The sequence below is a fragment of the Cryptomeria japonica genome, chromosome 5 (assembly GCF_030272615.1).
Source record: "Cryptomeria japonica chromosome 5, Sugi_1.0, whole genome shotgun sequence".
NCBI classification, from domain to species: Eukaryota; Viridiplantae; Streptophyta; class Pinopsida; order Cupressales; family Cupressaceae; genus Cryptomeria; species Cryptomeria japonica.
Genome location: NC_081409.1, coordinates 236,916,040 through 236,937,572, shown reverse-complemented (window position 1 = coordinate 236,937,572; position 21,533 = coordinate 236,916,040). Strand labels below are relative to the sequence as shown.

Here is a 21,533-nt window from a genome sequence, read left to right as displayed (position 1 = left end):
ACCTGCTTGGGAAAGCCATATGTTCTTCCACAAAACAGATTTAGCTTTGCACTAATTGATCACTTCCTCCCAAATTTGATTTTTTCTTTCTCCCGCATTAATGGGAATACCTAGATACTTAAGCGAAAATAATCTGATCTGAAATTCCAATTTATTTGCAATCTTGGCTTGAAGCTATCTGCTTGTGTTTAGGAAGTAAATTTGTGATTTCTCCTTATTCATAAATTGACCAGAGGCAGCCCCATATTCATCTAGTGTGTTCTTAATGGCTATTGCCTCCTCCATTGAGTCCACTCTGAAGAGGAGTGTATCATCTACAAATTGAGAGTGAGTGATAGGCTCAATTTGAGGGTGGACTCTAATGCCCCTACACAGACCCATCCTATTGCAATTTTTGATGATGTTACTCAACACTTCAGCTTTCACTTTTTCCTTGACCATTGAATGAAGCATTTCTGTCATGAGAATAATATAGTCTATGATCTCTTTTCTTGGAGTGAAACCATTCTGATTTTGTGATATCAACTTCGAGAGAATCTTCTTCAACCTACTGGACATCGCCTTAGCTAGAATCATATATATAGAGTTGCATAAAGAAATAGGGTAGAAGTCCACCATCGTTACACAACATTGCTTCTTGGGAATGAGAGCTAACATCTTATGATTGATAGCCTTGATGAAATTCCTCCTCTTCCTGAATTCCTCAACCACCCTCTAGATATCATCCCCCATAAAATTCTAGCATTTCTGAAAGACTTCTGCCGTAAAACCATCCTGTCTGGGAGATTTGTGAGGATGGAGGGAAAAAGTAGCTTCTTTCACCTCTTCAACAAAATGCAGGGCCAACAACAAACTATTATCTTCCTCGAACACTAGGTTTTTATGGAATCTTCCACCAACAGAAAGTTATCAGTAACCAAAGAGATGTCTCTGTCCAAGGCCTCTACAAAGTTTTCAATGGCTTCTTGTTCAATATCCTTTGAGGACACACGCCACCTATCACCACCATTTTTTAAAGCAGAGATCTTCTTGAGAGATCTCTTTGCCTTGACTGAGGCATGAAAAAATTTAGTATTAGTATCACCATCTGCAATCCACATCTCCCTTGATTTGTCCCTCCAATATATTTCCTCCCTCTTTAAGATTTTAAGATATTGCTCATTCAATCTCTTTTCCCTTTCATATTTAGCGTTGGTCATACCAATTGCCATCACTCTAGAGTTGAGAAATTATGATTTCTCTTCTAATCTCAATTTTTTAGAGAAGATGTTCTTGAAAGATAACTTGTTCAAAATTTTGATCTTGTATTTAAGAAATTGTAATTTCCTAATAAAGTAATAACTTGGGGAGCCTAGAAAAAATGTCTGCCTCTAACCACCACTCCCTCATTTTATCTAAGAAGCCATTATCCCTCCACCACATGCTGAGAAACTTGAAGTAGCTTCTCTGTTTGATATTTTCTTGCTCCAACTCTAATACTAGTGAAAAATGATCAGATCTGGATTGAGGGATAATTGATGTGGAAAGATCGAGTTGAACCAAAATCCAAAAGTCTCCTACAAAAAATCTATCAAATCTCTTTGATATATTTGAGAAGTGGAGCCTTTTGTTTGTCCAAGTAAACCTGCCATTATTAGGGATAATGTCCACCACCTTAATGGTCTCAATGAAATCCCTAAAGTCATCCATAACTTTAGAACTTTTTCTCAGTCCTCCAGTTTTGTCTTCCATCTCCAGCAATGCATTAAAATCTCTGGCTACAATGACATTGTTAACTACTAAAGTGCCCACAAATGAAGAAATCTCTTTCCAAACCTGAAGCTTCTCTTCTATTTTAGTAGGACCATAAACATTAATAAGGGGAAAAAAAAATTGATCTATGTTTATTTTGAGACTACAAGCCACCCAATAAAAACTTGAGGCAATCAATTGAATATCAACCGAGACCGAATTCCACAAAATGCCCAACCCCCCAGAAGCTCCTCTAGAGGCCTAAAAAATTCCATCCCATTTATATAGAGATTTCAAAAACCCCATGGCTTTTCGTCACTTAGCTTGGTCTCCTAAAATAGGGCCACATCTATGTTTAATTTACTGATTGTCCTCTTGACCAAGCGGTTTTTGTCATGGATCGTTAATCCCCCAACGTTCCATTTAAGAATCTTCATTTCCCTCCATCGGAGGGGCATCCTCCCTTGGTTCTTCTCATTAATTTCACCACGCTAACAATACCTTTTTCAGAGGCTCTATCTTCTTTGACTTGTTTGTGACTTCTCCTGCCCCTACTCCCCTTGGCTCTTCCCAAGAGAACATTATCATATTGAATGATACATCTAGGATCAAGGTTATGCAATATGTCACTCTATTCTCCCCCTTCCTCATAACCTCTTTCATACTCACTCTCCGATCAAGAGGAAGAAATAGGCTCTGCATTATCCACTTCAGTCTTCTTCTCCATTGCTTGTTGACTAGTTTATATTGAATCCTCCAACATTTGGGCCTCAAGTTCCTCCTTCCTAGGATTTGTGTTATGTCCTAATATTGTCCCACTAGATTATCTTCCCAAACCCACAATGGAGGGAAGGCAAAGGACCTCCTTATTGGGTTTGTTCTTCTCCGCCCAGTGTTTCTTGGGCTTTGTCCTCTGAGAAGATCTTCTCTAGGCTCTCCTGACAAATAATCCACAATCCCTTTCTGAATGAAATCTACTTCCACAATGATTACAAACCGTTATGTATATTTTAATCTCTAACCGTTGCTTCCATTTTCCTTTTGAAGAGATTAAAAATATATGTTAGGATTTCCTTAATCGCAACGATCTTTAACCAGGCATAAGTATACAGATCCTTTTCCACAATATCCTCATCAATTTCAAGTAGGGTCCCCAATGACCTACCTATTTTCTCCAGACTCTAATCCCCCCAATATTCAATTGGAAGATTGTACAGTCTAATCCAAACCGGTTTATCATATACCGCTATTGGCATTTTGATGATGTTGTGACTATCATTGATGGACACACACTTGCTTTGTGTACACTTTCTTGATGTATGAGTTATGCTCAACCGGTATTTGTTCCAACTGGTATTATGCATTATAGTCTTTAGACTATCGCTATTTTGCAGAAGATGTTTACCGGTCACAGACTGACTGAAGACCTCAAGCAGTATGAAGACCTTAAGCAGTTCAAGGATCTCAAGCAGTACAAAGGAACAAAGCGATAGTTAACATTTTTCCAGTCTTCATTTTTGACAACCGGTAATCGGCAAATAGTATGAACCGGTATTACTCTGTGATGAGTTACCAACTGGTATTTTTGTGATGAGTTATCATCCACCGACACTTTGGCCGTGATTTTGTGTCGTGTTACCAAATGTGTCTAGATGCACTGAACCTAGGAACTTGTAATTTAATCCTATTGGACCAACATGAAATCAGACTCCTTTATAAGGACATCATGTGTAGGGTTTTAAAGAGATGATGAGGGTGTGTATGTGCGATCATAGAAGAGAAGATTAGGTCTATGTAAAGAGTAAGAGTGTGGAGATAATGAAGATTGAAGTAATACTGAAAATGCATTAACAGTGAGCTATCAAGGATCTAACCAAGCATACTGTGCTAGTATCTAGATCGCTCACTTGTTGATTACTCACATATTCGACAAGTCTAAAACCTTTAACTGGGTAGGCCTAGCAAAGCCTTTGTAAATCCTCTAACAAGGTGGTTCACAACTGTGAATCTGAAATCCTCTCACAAGGTAGTCTTTAACAGGACTTATCTCCTAACAGAGATCTAGATTCCTAATAGGATCTGTTCTGGTGAAGAACATTGTATGACCTTAACCGGTCTGGTTTCTATTCTGCAGATAGTTACTTGTGAGTTTCTGCTCACCGTGGTTTTTCCCATTTGGGTTTCCACATCAAAACATCTTGTGTTATGGTGATTGTGCTCTTGTTGGTGAATGCTTTGTTTGCTATTTGGTTTGCATTTATCTTAACCGGTTTATTAGTGAATCTTTTGTATCAATTATCTGCTAAATTGTTTGGAAGTTTGAGTTCAGTTTTTTTTGGTATACTAATTCACCCCCCCTCTTAGTATTCATCAACTGCCAGCGAAGAGGATTAAAATTTGGTGACCATGGCTGAATGTAAACTGGATGTTCGCCTACAAACCAGTTTTCTTTGCACAATATTTTATTCCACTCCGAATTGTCTACGAAACAACCACAAAGAATCCTCTAGGTATGAATTTTATCACCCAACTCATTCCCCATTGCTTGGCAATTTCTCCCAATCTCCATTAACAAGTAACCGTTTTTGCAGAGAGGAGCCTCCCACCATCACATATTATTATTATTTGATGTAAAATTTATTTATTGTTATAATTATATTATTTTATATTAAATAGAATATACTTAATAAAATGTAGTAAATTTATGAAAATAGAATAAGAATTATATTTAATATTATAATTAAAATTAATTGCAAAACTAAAAAGGCTAGTATTGGCCACTACATGGTACTTGTATTTATATTTACAATATTTCTTCTACAATACTTCTAAATTAATTATTTACAACTCTAAGCACAACTTCAATTACACTTTGATCCATTAATTAATCAAATGCAAAATCAATTAAAAAATCAAATCGATAAAATCATCACAATTTTCAATGTCAATTACAAATTAAAATCCAACTGTATCTATACAACTTGCACTATTAATTTTAAAATAAGTATGTCATGCCAACTCATGAAATCATCACAATTTTCAATATCAATTACAAATTAAAATCCAGTTGTATCTGTACAGCTTGCATTAGTAAATTTAAAATAAGTATGTCATGCCAATTGTTTACCTGTTTGTGTATCAGCTACAACTAATTTTATTTCAAGATTATAAAGGCAATTACTACGTGGCACTTGTTTATTAAGTGTAATGAGAGTTTCATTTGGAAAAGTAAAAGTATCCAATTGGTAGATAATCTTATTTATTTACATGGATTGTAGAAGTATATATTAATACTCTTATTCATTTTCTTGATAGCTTGTATCTAGTGGTTTCTCATAAATAACATTTAATATCAAATAATGATTATTTTATTTATTAACTTACATCTAGCCTTGTCAATACAAGATAATCTTCGGAATTTACATTTAACCTTGTCAGTTCAAGATAATCCTCGAAACTTAAATCTAACCTTGTCAGTTCAAGATAATCCTCGGAACTTACATTCAACATCATTGTCCAGGTATCATATAACGTCTATCTGAAATGATAAATACACTTTTATTATTAGTATAGATATCTTAAATATGTCTATCTAAAAAATGACCAGAATTATTAATATGAAACTACTTTATGTACTTAAAAATTACTTTATCTTATTTTAGAACTATATTATTTACTACTTATGTGAAGTCATCTTTGAACAACTGTCAAATTTAAAATAAATAAAAACAGTTTTTATTAACACAATCAAACCGTTACTGTCATTATAAAATACCTCCTGATATTAAATATCTTATTAATAAATGCATCCAACATATTAGATGGACATTGGCTCATATTCACTGCAATTTCAAACACCTTATAATACCACTTCACCTTGGAAATTTAACCTAGAACCTCAACGTACCCCTTATGCTCTCATGATTTATATTGATTCTCTTAGATTTTCAATTTCAAGTTCTATATATATGGGGGTTGATTTGCTGCAATACATGTTCTTATAGACTCAATTTTACATTATTGCTTATTGAGGAGTTCGGTAGTCTTGAAAATTCTCGATGGAGTTTTGCAAAGTAGTTTTGCAAGTTTTGTTTTTGTGCAGTTTATGCAACTTAGCATGGGGTAAAACCTCTAAATCAGACATCGAAAGTCTGATCCTGTTCAAATATGCTGTGGAGGAAAGTTCAATCTTCCCATCTACATGTCTAAGTTCATGGAACTTTTCAGTTGATCCATGTGACTATGCAGGAACCAGCCAATTTATCTGTGGGATCAGATGTGATGTAAAAGCAAAGGGTAGGAAGAGAATCACAAGCCTTACATTAGATCAGCCAGGATACAAGGGTTACTTGGATCCTTCTATTGGAAATCTAAGAGAGCTCACAGAGCTCTACTTAGCAGGGAATGCATTCCATGGAATCATCCCCCAGAGCATTAGTAGATTAACTAAGCTCAATAAGCTTGACTTGTCAGGAAACATGTTCTCTGGATCTCTCCCACATTCCTTGGGAAAGCTCAAGAGTTTGCAGGATCTGTCCTTGTCAAATAATAGGCTTAGTGGGTCTTTGCCCCATTCCTTGAATAGCTTGGAAAATTTGATTACATTAGATGTATCTTATAACATGCTGAGTGGTATGATTCCTCCAATGGGTGGGCTGAGAAATCTTGATAGTTTTGATTTTAGCTCTAACAGGCTCGTGGGTGCCATTCCATCAGACCTGCCTGTGTCTCTGTCACAGATGCTTCTAAGATCAAATTTTTTGACTGGCCAGTTGCCTTCAAGCTTGAGTAGACTTCAAAATCTGGGTGTGTTAGATATTAGCTGCAATAGATTGAGTGGTAATTTTGATGGGTTCTTGTTATCCAACCCTAAATTGCAGCAGCTGAATTTGTCAAACAACAGCTTTACTGCAATCAGTGTGCAAAATTTGTCTGCGGTGGAGAGTCAACTGGTAGCTGTGGATATTGGGTTCAACAAAATAAGTGGGGTTTTGCCCTCCAACATTGTAACTCTGCAATCTCTGGCTTCTCTGTCTCTGAGATACAATCGGTTTTATGGCCCAATCCCTGCAGATTATGGTGCTAAGGCGGCTGCTGATGTGCACCCTCTGGTTAGATTGTATTTAGATGGGAATTACCTAAGTGGAGAGATTCCACCTCAGTTTTTGAACATCTCTAGTGAGAATATCAGTGGGAGCTTTGCTAACAATTGTCTCGAGAGCTGCCCATCTAGTGTTTTGTTGTGCCAAGGGGCTCAAAGGCCAGCTTCTGAGTGTAGAAATGCATAGCATTCTTTCTAACTGTGTACTGTTAATCATCCTCCATGAGGGATTAATTTCTTTCTATGTTAATACTGCCCATCTAACAGTGCAACTATCTAAGCTTTGAGATTATATAATTTTATTGTATTGGATGTATGAGTTCTTTTATTGGATCTATGCAAAATGAAGATCATTTGTTGTTGAATACTTAATCACAGTCGTTTGGCAATAATGTTTTGGATTTTGATTGTAAATTTTCTTAAAGCCTCACAGTAGTTTTTCACTGTATCAGAAGTTTACTAGCAAGTTTGTTTTTTCAAATTATGTTTTCGAGATTTAAATATTTGCATGTTCATAGTGTACAGGAATTGCTATGGCCAAGGCAGTTATAAATGATGATTTAGCTTAAATTCTAAGTAGGATCGATTGATCGTGACCAAATAATGATGTTGGGCAGGAGTGTGAGTAAAGGGATGTATTCCTTTTCACATCTACTTCCAGCTGAACGCATTTGGTTAGATTTTATATTGTTAAGAAATCATATGGAGTTGTCTTCGTGAATAGGTTTCGCTTTCTTTCCGAATGAAAAATAAATAATAATTGAATTTGACACATTTATTCATAAACAAATTATATAACTATTACAGTAATGTCAAACAAAGAATTTGAGGAAGAGAATTTTATATGTTATATAGTTTACATAATGAAATATAGAAGTAGAATATACAAATATGAAAAAAAAATGTTATGTTAAGTAAAAACATATTTATTTTTTAAATGCAAAGACATTAACTTAAACATATATACTAATGTTTATAAATGAAGTTAGTAAACATATAATATATAATATTTATTATAATTTTTTATACAATCTTAAAATATTGAATGTCTTTAAATATCAAGGCATAGCACTAAATTGTACAAATGTATACTAAGTTCGCTCTCAACATGATGTAATCTATGTAGAAGAGTTGATTGAACAATCAACATGATCTAGCACTTGAAAACTCGCCAACAAATGCACATGCCAATTATAAACAAAGATGATGTTTTGTTGCATCAAAAAATCATGAAGTTGTGGCTGTAAAATGTTATGAAACATATTGAAAAGAGTCCAAACTTGTTTCACAACTTTCAAAATAAATAAAATATTGTTTGTCATCTAGATTGCATGAGACCACATTAATCTATCTATTTCCCTAACTTTTCCATGTCTCTCTTTTTCTCAAAATGATCTACTTACATTTATGTACATGCCTTATTACCTTGCAAGGTTTGGCCTCACCTTATTGGTCCTAGATGTCACATAGTTGATTCTAGGTGAGTGAATTTATTTATCAATCATTTATGACAATAGTTCTAACTTCTTGATGGGTTGTTGAAACAGAAATAAACAATAGTTGTAAGCATTTGATCATGTAGACATTCAAAAATTCAAAATAAGTCTTGATGGAAACTTATAAATGTTGAGTGTTTAACAAAAAAATCATTAGAAATATAATGCAATGAAAAAAGCACATGGCCTATTGTGACATGCTAGAATCATAAAATAAGATGATGTATACTAATGGAATTGTCATGGTTTCCTAGGGTCATCTTGAGTTAACTCTAGTAGCTTGAATAGGGTATTCTAAGCATGCTAGAAGTTTCCTATAGGTGTTCTCTATGGCTACAAAATTACTTGTACTAGTGTCATATATTGATTACAAATCTAACATAGTTCTTTCTCTTGTTAAAAAAATTAGAATAATCTTTTGACTTCCATGACTCATCCATTCTCAAAACCCAAAATCTTCTCAGCAATGTTTTATCTTATAATTATTTTGTAATTTAATATTGCTTGCAAACTGAAATGCAACTACATTAAACACTCTAGATAATTGAAATTCCATGCTTAGAAAATTTGGATGCATTCATCCATTGCTTATTTAGTTTTCTTTTCCTTCCATTTCAAAAAAATATTATTTACCTTTTGTCTTCTTAATTATTTGAATTTCAACCCATACTTGTTTCTCTAATTATTTTTCCCTCATAACAAGTGTACAAATTCATAATTTTATATATTGAAAAAATATGTACTCCTTCCAACAACTCTAGTTCTCTAGTCTTCTAATTGTTACATGTAAGACTCCTTGAAATCCCCACAAAAAGAATTTGTCTTAACATCCATTTGTTCAACTTTAAGGCCAAATGTAGTAATAGTAGATAACATTCATATAATAATGTTAGTTTTGTAAATCTCACCAATATTATTCCCCTCTACCTAGGACAACCCTTATCAGCTAACATGACCTTGTGCTTCTCAAATTTTTACTTGAAACCTAATTTGTAGTGAATAATTTTCCTTTCCTTGTTAGGTTTCACCAAGTCCCATATTTTTTTTGTAGTGATCAACTGATCACTGGCAAATGGGGTTGAACAACCGCTAACTCTTCAAGGTTGCAACTTAATTTTTAGAAATCAGGAAACACAAGTCAAATTGTAAACATAAACAAAAGACTTAGGATTTGACTTTTGAGATGCACAAACATGGGGTAGGGTTTTACCAGAACAAAGTAGCAAAAATATTTTTCAAAGGTTCTACCAGTTTCTAGATTGTGAAATGAAATTAGGGAATTAGTGTGATTTTGTGATAAAACTAATGTATACACAATGCACATCAATATGATACAATAATAATCTAATAATTATCTCAATTTAAAATGTGTGTTTGTTAATATTCATAAACAATGAAATTTAAAGACAATGTTTACAATTTAAATTCTACAATGGATCATGGAACATATTAGCATGTTACTAAATAATTTATAAGTGAAAATTTAAAAATTGCAATTGCATTTAGCATTCAATGATAGAGTAATAAGTATAAAATATCATCAATGATAGTTTGGATTTTGCAATAGATGATTCAATGATTCATGAATTAAAGTAAAAAGTATAAATACCAAGAAAATGTTAAATGTTAATTATCAGTGCCATCCAATTTGAATTACCAATTCGACTCCTCAAGTTGTTCTTCATTTTCTTCTTCATCATGTAAGCCATTTTCTTGGTTCTCTGCACGTCTTCTTACATTCAACTCAACAATGTCATTCACTCGATCACCTTCGTTTTCTCCTCCAGTCTTTGAAGTGTTGCGCAACCCTCTCCTCTCGCACATGGAACTCCAGATTGTTAGTGCCCTTTCATAAGGAAAACTCTAGATATCACACCTACTTGTATACAATCTCAAACAAGTTTCCAAATTCTTTTAGGTTTTTTTTTGTCTTTGATTTCAAGTACCCCAATGCACTAAAAACTCTCTCATCCTCAATAAATCCTAATATCATGGTTTGACATAAATCAACAAGTTTGACAAATTTTGTGAGTGCATCATTCAATATTGGGATTTAACCTTCTTTTTCCCAAATCATTGTTATTGATCCTTGTTGGTGTGGACTTTGCAAGGACTTAGTTTTCTCCTTTATTCTTGTTGCAAATTTGATCGATTGTCATGTGAACTTATATTTATCTATAATTCCTTCTAGTTATATTTCCTTTCCATTGACACTACATATAGATTTTTCACAAAAATGACCAATCAAACACTTTAACTTCTCAAAAAAATCCTTTTGGTCAGAATTGACCCATTAATTAGGATACACAATAGACATGACTTCTAATAGTACAATTTGATAGAATCAAGTTATAATCTCATTTGAAACCTCTCTCGCAATTCTCTTTAAAGTAGCTTGTACAAAATTGACAATCTTATTAAAAGCTTCCCTTGTAACAGGTACATCTCTCAATCTAGTAAAGAACCTACCAACAAACATGGTATAGTGGTGCATTGGTATCTCATATCCATGTACATGGGCATATAACTCCTTGCTATTATTAAACTGTAAAATATTATCAAGATTGTCTAGATTTGTAATTAAATGCCAACTACTAAATTACTCCATTATAGATGGATCTTTTGATAGATATAGATTATATAGGGCCATGATTAACCTTCTACATAGACCACTATAGTCATGAATATATACACAGTTCTTTCGTGGACTACTTTCTTAAGCTTGCTCATTTCATTCAATAGGGGGAGAATACCAGCCAAAGTTAAGAGTGTATCTACATCACTTAACCTATGTAAATGCTCAGAAGCTTTGTCTATTGAGTCTTGTTGTTCATAAATTATTCTAATCAGGGATTTATATTTTGAGTTCAAGATCTTTTTGCTAGTTTATGCAAGGAGATTCATCTGGTATCAACACCCTTAAGAATATTGTTTCCATTGGTTATTCCCTCAATAAAATTTTAGAATTTTGCAAACTATTTGGGACTTTAATAGAAGAATTAGTAGATATCATGAACTAGATTTTCAACTTTAGCTATTGAATTAAAATTGCTCATAATTATAAACACTAAATTCAATATGTGGGTCATGCAATGAATTTCAATCACGTATGGTGAAATAGTAGTTTGTAGCTTTGCGCAAAAATTGTTCCTATGACCTTAAAACACTACAACTCCATTAGCTCCTACACACACCAACTTTTTAGCAATTGATAATCATCCATACTACCAATTTCATTTTAAAATTTGTTAGCAACTTCAAATATATTTTGTGTTGTGGAATTCTCCTTTATTTTAAAAATTGAAAGTACATGACATTGGTGGACCTATCACTTATCGATAGGTTTTGTCCAAGTCCATTATATAGAAATGCCTATAGCAGAAAAATGTCTATGATCTTAATTGAGAGCTAAGAATCAAACAAAATATGTCAAAAAAGTATTGACTTTCAATTGTCTTTATAACAATCGATATTTGGAGAATTTTGTGAGTCATTTTAAAATGTCATATTAAATTTTGGTGAATTTATGTGGGATTTTTATGTGTTATGGTAAATATAGGTGAATGTCAATGGGCCCTTGGTCTATTGGTGAAGTTGAATGGCTCCAAATGAACCCACCAAGGATCAAGTCTTGCTGAACGCATGTTGATCCGATTATCAAAATTTTAATTTAATTAATATAAACTTATATCTGATCTTGAAATTTAACAATCATAATCCAAAAAGTTACAACATTTTATTAAAAACCCTAATATTAAAAAACATTTCAAAAGTTCTGATTAAGCACAGCAAATCAAATGAAGAAAACATGTCTATGGACTCAAGCATTTAGATGTAACATTTAAAATCTGCCTCACCAGTCGTTTAAAGATTCTCTATCGAAATATAAAATATAATAATATTATATGACATTGAATTTTTCTTCGAGCACATTGCTCACGGGTTATTTGAAGATTGGCTCTAAGTTGGAAAGCTTGCTGTAAATTGAATTCAAAGTTAAATTCAAATCCATTTTGCTGTAAATTTCAATTCAAAGTTCTATTATGAACTCTTATGTAATCCCATACAAAACTAAATTCAAATCCTGAAAATTACTTTCAGGATTCCTATACGATTTCTTAATAATATAAAAATTAACCGAATGTGTTCAACTGGAAGCAGATGTGAAAAGGTGGAAAGAAATACATTCACTTTTACTCACACTCCTGTCCCAGATCATTATTTGGTCACAATCGATCGATTCTACTTAGGATTGAAGCTAAATTATCATTTAGAACTGCCTTGGCCATAGCAATTCCTGTACACTATGAAAATGCTAATATATAAATCTCAGAAACATAATTTGAAAAACATGCCTGCTAATAAACTTCTGATACAGTGAAAAAATGCTGTGAGACTTCCAAAAAGCTTACAATCAAGATACAAAGCATTAATGCCAAAAGACTGTGATTAAGTATTCAACAGCAAATGATCTTCATTTTGCACAGATCCAATACATGAAGTCATATATCCAATACAATATAAAATCATATAATGTCAAAGCTACATAGTTGCACTGTTAGATGGGCAATATTAATCCCTCACGGAGGATGATTAACATTACACAATCAGAAAGGAATGCTATGCATTCCTACACTCAGAAGCTGGCCTTTGAGTCCCTTGGCACAACAAAACACTAGATGGGCAGCTCTTGAGACAATTGTTAGCAAAGCTCCCACTAATATTCTCACTAGAGATGTTCAAAAACTGAGATGGAATCTCTCCATTTAGGTAATTCCCATCTAAATACAATCTAACAAGAGGATGTACATCAGCAGCAGCCCTAGCACCATAATCTGCAGGGATTGGACCATAAAACCGATTGTAACTCAGAGACAGAGAAGCCAGAGATTGCAAAGTTACAATGTTGGAGGGCAAAACCCCACTGATTTTGTTGAACCCAATATCCAAAGCTACCAGTTGACTGTCAACTGCAGACAAATTTTGCAAACTGATCGCAGTAAAGCTGTTGTTTGACAAACTCAACTGCTGCAATTCATGGTTGGAAAACGATTATGTACTTTTTAGTTACATAAAGTAGCTTTCAATTAATACCTAATATCTATATTAATAATAAAAGTGTAATTATTATATCAGATAGATGTTATATGACACCTCAACAATGCTGTTGAATGTAAGTTCTAATAATTATCTTGTACTAGCAAGGTTAGATGTAAGTTCCAAGGATTATGTTGTCTGATAGTATTAGATGTAAGTTAATATATAAAATAATCATTTATGCAATGTTATTTATGAGAAACCACTAGAAGCACATTACCAAGAAAATGAGTAAGTTTATTAATATACTTCTACAGTTCCTGTAAAGAATAAGATTATCTACCATTTGAATACTTATTTCCAAAATGAAACTCTCATTACATTGAATAAACAAGTGCAACATTTCATTGAATAAACAAGTGCAACTGCAACTTAGTGGCAATTAATAGTCTTGAAATAAAAGTGGTTGTAGTTGATACATAGATAGGTAAATAATTTATTGTGTAGGTGATAGATGAGTTGGCATGACAGCTATTTTAAATTTATAGTGAAAATTGTACAAATGCAGTTGAATTTTATTGAAAATTGTGATGATTTTATCTCATTTAAAAGAAATATTGTAAATACTTATAAGTTCATAACAATTTAAATATACCAAAGGGCATTTGGTTTAATGTCAAAATTTATGTTGTAGACATCTAGATGGTGTTGATTTCATATATATATAGATAGTTGAATGAATCACGATTTCACCAGGTTTAATAATATATTAGTTGTTAGAGTTGACCTAAACTAATTGAAGTTGAGTTTGTTTATCAAAGTAAACACTTGTTAAATAATTATGAACAAATAATTTGCTTACCTTTGTAATTTGATTAATTGAAAACAAAAAATTATATATTTATATATTAAAAGAACATTTAAATAGTATGACCTATGGAAAGGGGTAGGAGTGGTGGGGGAAGAGGCAAAACTTATTTATTTAAATATAAAAAAATAATAAATAAATTTAAATAAATTATTAAGCAATCTAATAATAAACATAAATCAATCAATTACAATTGCATAGGGGAAAGGACCCAGGAGTTGTGCGACCAATAGGCATGCAAAAGAGACCCCAATAGTTGTGCAACTGATATGGCATCAACTGATTGGCTACTTTTTACAATATTAGTACATTTCTTAACAACTATTGGTACATTTCCTAACAACTGTTGGTACATTTCCTAACAAAAATTGATATTTTTTGTTTCAAACAATAGGCTTTATTTGTTCAATTTTTGGAACAAAAGGTATCAACAACCCTCACAACAATTGGTACATGCCCAACTACTGGATCCTTTCCCCTAATGTTCATAAATAAATAACAACTGTTGGTACATTTCTTAACAAAAATTGATATTTTTTGTTTCAAACAATAGGTTTTATTTGTTCAATTTTTGGAACAAAAGGTATCAACAACCCTCACAACAATTGGTACATGCCCAACTACTGGGTCCTTTCCCCTAATGTTCATAAATAAATAACAACTATTGGTACATTTCCTAACAAAAATTGATACTTTTTGTTTCAAACAATAGGTTTTATTTGTTCAATTTTTGGAACAAAAGGTATCAACAACCCTCACAATAATTGGTACATGCCCAACTACTGGGTCCTTTCCCCTAATGTTCATAAATAAATAATTGATATCTAATATTAAACATAAATAAATAAATAATTGTAAAGTTATTACAATATTTCAAACAATGGTATAATGTAAAGAAAGTTAAGTGTTTTTCCTATCAAATTGTCATTATTTTATTTCATTTTAAATTATATTTACCCACATATAAAAATATTTAAATTATATTGTACTTACATTATATTTAATTTTATATGGTATTTATTTAAAAATCTTAAGTTTACAATTAATATTAATATTGTGACATATAATTGATTGTCAAATTTAAGTTAAAAGATAAAAGTTAACATTAAATGGTCACTCCACCCCTTGCTGCCATTGTAGAATGCCTATCATTAATTAAAAAATTATAATTAAAAAACATTCCAATATTTTATTAAAAAACCCTACTATTAAAAATATTAAGTAAAAGCCTAATCATAATGCACAAAATTGAGATGTTTCAAATAAACCCTAATATTAAAATTCTATTTTTAAACTCTCATATTAAGTCTATTCGTCAAAAGTTCGGATTAAGCAGAGCAAATCACATGAAGAAAACATGTCTATCCACTCAAGCATTTACTCACACTCCTGCCCAAAATCATTATTTGGTCACAATCGATCGATTCTACTTAGAATTGAAGCTAAATCATCATTTACAACTGCCTTGGCCATAGCAATTCCTGTAGACTATGACCATGCTAATATATAAATCTCAGAAACATAATTTGAAAAGCAAACTTGCTAATAAACTTCTGATACAGTGAAAAACTGCTGTGAAGCTTTCAAAAAGCTTTACAATCAAGATCCAAAGCATTATTGCTAAAAGACTATGATTAATTCAACAGGAAATGATCTTCATTTTGCATAGATCGAATACATGAACTCATAAATCCAATACAATTAAATCATATTATCTCAAAGCTAGATAGTTGTACTGTTAGATGGTGAGTATTAGCCTAGAAAGAAATTAATCCCTCATGGAGAATGATTATCAGTACACAAATAGAAGGAATTCTATGCATTCCTACACTCAGAAGCTGGCCTTTGAGCCTCTTGGCACAACAATACATTAGATGGGCAGCTCTTGAGACAATTGTTAGCAAAGCTCCCACTAATATTCTCATTGATATTCAAAAACTGAGGTGGAACCTCTCCACTTAGGTAATTCCCATCTAAATACAATCTAACCAGAGGGTGGACTTCAGCAGCAACCTTAACACCATAATCCGCAGGGATTGGACCATAAAACCGATTGTATCTCAGAGACAGAGAAGCCAGAGATTGCAGAGTTACAATGTTGGAGGGCAAAAGCCCACTGATTTTGTTAAACCCAATATCCACAGCTACCAGTTGACTGTCCATTGCAGACAAATTTTGCACACTGATCGCAGTAAAGCTGTTGTTTGACAAATTCAGCTGCTGCAATTCAGGGTTGGAAAGCAAGAACCCATCAATTTTACCACTCAATCTATTGCAGCTAATATCTAATACACCCAAATTTTGAAGTCTGCTCAAGCTTGAAGGCAACTGCCCTGTCAAAAAATTTGATCTCAGAAGCATCTGTGACAGAGACACAGGCAGGTCCGATGGAATGGCACCCACAAGCCTGTTAGAGCTCAAATCAAAGCTTTCAAGCTCTCTCAGCCCACCCATTGGAGGAATCATGCCACTCAGCATGTTATAAGATAAATCCAATGTAATCAAATTTTCCAAGCTATTCAAGGAATGGGGCAAAGACCCACTAAGCCTATTATTTGACAAGCTCAGAACCTGCAAACTCTTGAGCTTTCCCAAGGAATGTGGGAGAGAACCAGAGAACATGTTTCCTGACAAGTCAAGCTTATTGAGCTTAGTTAATCTCCCAATGCTCTGGGGAATGATTCCATGAAATGCATTCCCTGCTAAGTAGAGCTCTGTGAGTTGTCTTAGATTCCCAATAGAAGGATCCAAGGAACCTCGGTATCCTGGCTGATCTAATGTAAGGCTTGTGATCCTCTTCCTACCCTTTACTTTTACATCACATCTGATCCCACAGATAAATTGGCTAGTTCCTACAGAGTCACATGGATCAATTGAAAAGTTCCATGAACTTAAACATGTCGATGGGAAGATTGAACTTTCCTCCACAACATTTTTGAACAGGATCAGACTTTCGATGTCTGATTTGGAGGTTTTACCCCATGCTAAGTAGCATAAACTGCACAAAAACAGAACTTGCAGAACCTCTTTGCAAAACTCCATCGAGAATTTTCAACACTACCGAACAACCGAACTACTCAATAAGCAATAATGTAAAACTGAATCTACAAGAACATGTATTGCAGCAAATCAACCCCCGTATATATAGAACTTAAATGCAAAATCTAAGAGAATCAATAGAAATCATGAGATAACCTCAAATGGTAAAGCATCAGGTGTACGTTGAGGTTCAAGTTTAAATTTCCAAGGTGAAGTGGTATAATAAGAAGTCTGAAATTACAGTGGATGTGAGCCAATCACTATCCAATATGCTGATGCATTTATTAATAAAATATTTAATATCAGGAGGTATTTTACAATGACAGATAAGTGTGTAACGGTTTAAATGTTTTATTAAATTTGATAATAGTTTAAAATATTAATATTTATAAAGACTTCGTAAAAGTAGTAAATAATTTAGTTGCAAAATAAGATTATGTACTTTTTAGTTACATAAAGTAACTTTCAATTAATACTTTTGGTCATTTTTCAGATAGACATATTTGAAATATCTATAGTAATAATAAAAGTGTATTTATTATATGAGATAGACGTTATATGACACCTCAACAATATTGTTGAATGTAAGTTCTAATGATTATCTTGTACTAGCAAGGTTTGGTGTAAGTTCCGAGAATTATCTTGTTACAATGTTTAGATGTAAGTTAATATATAAAACAATCATTTATGCAATGTTATTTATGAGAAACCACTAGAAACAAGTTATAGGAAAATGAATAAGTTTATTAATATACTTGTACACTCCCACTAAATGAATAAGATTATCTACCAATTCAATACTTATTTCCAAAATGAAACTCTCATTACACTTAATAAACAAGTGGGCCACTTAGTGACAATTTATAGTCTTCAAATAAAAGTAGTTGTAGTTGATACATACGTAAATAATTTATTGTGTAGGTGATAGATGAGTTGGCATGATAGCTATTTTAAATTATAGTGAAAATTGTACAAATGAAATTGAATTTTATTTTGTAAATTATATTGAAAAATCTGATGATTTTATCTCATTTAGAAGAAATATTGTAAATACTTATTTATAAGTTCATAACACTTTAACTATGCCAAAGGACATTTGGTTTAATGGCAACCTTTATGTTGTAGGCACCTAGATGGTGCAGAATTCAAATCTTCTACAATTTGATTTTGATATATATATATAATAGTTGAATAAATCATGATTTTACTAGGCTTGATAATATATTAGTTGTTAGAGTTGACCTAAACTACTTGAAATTGATTTTGTTTATCAAAAAAATATTTGTTAAATAATTATGAACAAATAATTTGCTTGCCTTTGTAATTTGATTAATTGAAAACAAAAAAAATGTATATTTATATATTAAAAGAATAGTAAAATAGTATGACCTGTGGAAAGGGGTAGGAGTGGTGGGGGAAGAGGAAAAAGTTATTTATTTAAATATTAAAAACTTATATATATTGAGCTATCATTATTTAATATAATAGAGAAATTATATGAACAAAAATAATTTATATATATGTAAAATCGAATTTTAGTATGAATAATAAATTAATTAATTTGATTATCAACTAATTTAATATTCATTAATAAAAAATTGTATCTGGATAATAAATATTAAATATAAATATACAATAAATCTACTAACATATAATAAATAGTATCTCAATAATAAAAATTAAATATACATATACAACAATACAACTTGAGTTGGCTTAGTGGTGGAGAATTTGTGCTCTTAAAATAGAGGTCACAAGTTCAAATCTCACAAAGGGGGTAGGGTATGTACACCTTATCCACTTCGGCCCATTACCTATCAAAAACATATATATATATATATATACACATATAATAAATATTATTTGAAATAATAAATAAATTTAAATAAATTATTAAGGAGTTTAATAATAAAAAAATTATCAATTACAATTACATAATGTTAATAAATAAATAATTTTTTATATATAAAAAAAAATTAATTGTAAAAATTACAATATTTTAAACAATGGTATAATGTAAAGAAAGTTAAGTGTTTTTCCTATCAAATTTTCATAAAATGATTTTTCCAATTTAAAAAAGTTTACAAAATGTGCATATAGACTATAAAAATAAGTTTGATAACAAAAAATATAAAAAATAGTAGATTATAATTCCTTCAAGATTAATTAGTGTTTATTTATGACTATGCATGTATATTTTAAATCACTAGTTAACTAAGTGTGAAATGATTGCAATAGCACTAGCCTAACTACAAGTACTAATAAGATTAATTATAACTTCAAATAAATTTATAAATAAGTCTTTTTTTCACAATCTTTTTAATGAAGAGATGTACTTTAATTAAACTAATAAAAAAATATTAAATTAAGAAATATTTAATTATTTTTCATAATCAAATATAATGGAAATGGAAATGGATCTTTTTATAGTCTAGACAATTTGGTTTTGGGTCTACAAATGACTTATAGTAATATGCAACTTCCTTGTACCCCATGCAAGAAAAACCTAACTATGCTACAAATAAACCCTACAAATGTGGAGGCGTATCTATAGATATCATATTTGATATTAAATTAAAACATAATAAATACATAAATATAAAAAAAAAAAGAACTAACAATTGAATTTTAGCAAAAAATTGATAAATCTAATATGGTTGTTTTTATTTAAAACTTATATATATATATATATATATATATATAATATTAAAAAAATTTAATAAACAAAAATATATTTATATAAAATAATTATTTGTCACAAATTAATGTGTAAAAAATGGTGCATTTGGACCCAAGGCAGAGTAGGAATGCAAAACATTGGTTGAACAAAAACATAGATGCAAAGCAAAACCTAAATGAGCAAAGAGATCAAAACAAGAGTTTTGCAGAATGAATTAGGGGAGAGGACCCAGTAGTTGTGCACCCTAACTTCACGCTTCTCAAAATACTATGTGGAAATTTCAAATCACTCTGGTTTTTTTACAACAACTCACTTTGCAAGTCCCCTACTTATAACTAAGGTTTTAGGGTCACATCATCAAATATGATGCCACATTAGCATGCGTTTTGCCAAGGTGTCCAAAACAGCCCAGCAAAAAAAGTGAGATCACTAGGTGTGCAAAAGGGCTCCAATACTTGTGCATCTGATGTGGCATCACATGATTGGTTACTTTTCACAACAAAAGGTATATTTCATTCAATTATTGGTATTTATCATACAAATATTGGTGCAATGTTGTACAAAAGTTGGACATTAAATCGACAAGTATGGGGGTATTAAATCAACAACTTCTATCACAAGAATTGGAATGCGCTCAACTATCGGATCCTTTCCCCTAGATGATTAGAAGAATGTGAGGTTGATGTCATGGTGGAGGTATACCGAATGGCTAGGGATCTCAGTAAAACTATCATCATTAAGAGAATAATTGGTGCAAACACATCCAAGGAGGAAATCAAATCTTGGGTGACGAAACATTGGAATGTTGAGGTTGTAATCACTTTTATTCCAAGACAATCACTAACTCATTTGACTGCAAAATCCAACAAAAAATTCTAATGAAAGATGCATAATTAGATGTTTCATCGGATAATTAAATTTATGCCCGACGTTTGTTGATATTTCGATAAAAAATTTCAATGAAAGTTTCCAACAAAAGTTCGTCGGAATTTGTATGAATGTTTTTTAATAAATAAAAGTGGGCTTGACGATTTATAAATGACTAATTTAATCATTAGATAAAATACACAACTAAACATTAGATTTATGAGACAACAGTTATATGTATGTATGTGTGTACACATATATGTATATTTATATGTATACGTATACATATATATGTGTACATACATACATACATACATACATACATACATACATACATACATACATACATACATACATATATATATATATATATATATATATATATATATATATATATATCTTTAATATAATATATATTTAAGTTACACCAAGCCATGGGTACCTAACATCATGGTCCCACATCATGATACTAGTCATAATTAATTATTTTAATTTTCATTAAAAACTTCCAGCCATAATCCTAATGGGTTGTGCAAAGATTCTCATCCATTAGATTGTTTTAATCTCTACCATCGGATCTTAGGGATTGAATGGAAAACCCTAACATCTATTATGATGGAAAGTAAATATATTCTCTCTCTAGCCTCATCCATGGAAGCCATTGTTTCAGGTTTCTCAAAAGTTCTTTGGCTTCATCAAATAAGCTATGGAGAT

General features: G+C 31.8%; 2 protein-coding genes across 2 annotated transcripts in view; one reads left to right on the top strand and one right to left on the bottom strand.

Annotated features, from left to right (window-relative positions):
- The first annotated feature begins 5,789 nt into the window (after positions 1 to 5,789).
- On the top strand, positions 5,790 to 7,019 carry LOC131063340 (receptor kinase-like protein Xa21). Its single transcript, XM_057997124.2, has one exon. It carries the CDS (start codon positions 5,790 to 5,792, stop codon positions 7,017 to 7,019), a length of 1,230 nt encoding a protein of 409 aa, XP_057853107.2.
- A 5,929-nt stretch (positions 7,020 to 12,948) lies between these two features.
- Positions 12,949 to 21,533, bottom strand: part of LOC131063352 (receptor-like protein kinase) — a 138,925-nt gene continuing 130,340 nt past the window's right edge. Inside the window, exons 3-4 of the mRNA XM_059220535.1 lie at positions 16,103 to 17,085; positions 12,949 to 13,356 (exon numbers count right to left, since the gene is read on the bottom strand). Coding sequence (XP_059076518.1) covers positions 12,949 to 13,356; positions 16,103 to 17,085 — 1,391 coding nt within the window. The remainder of the gene's footprint in view (positions 13,357 to 16,102; positions 17,086 to 21,533) is intronic.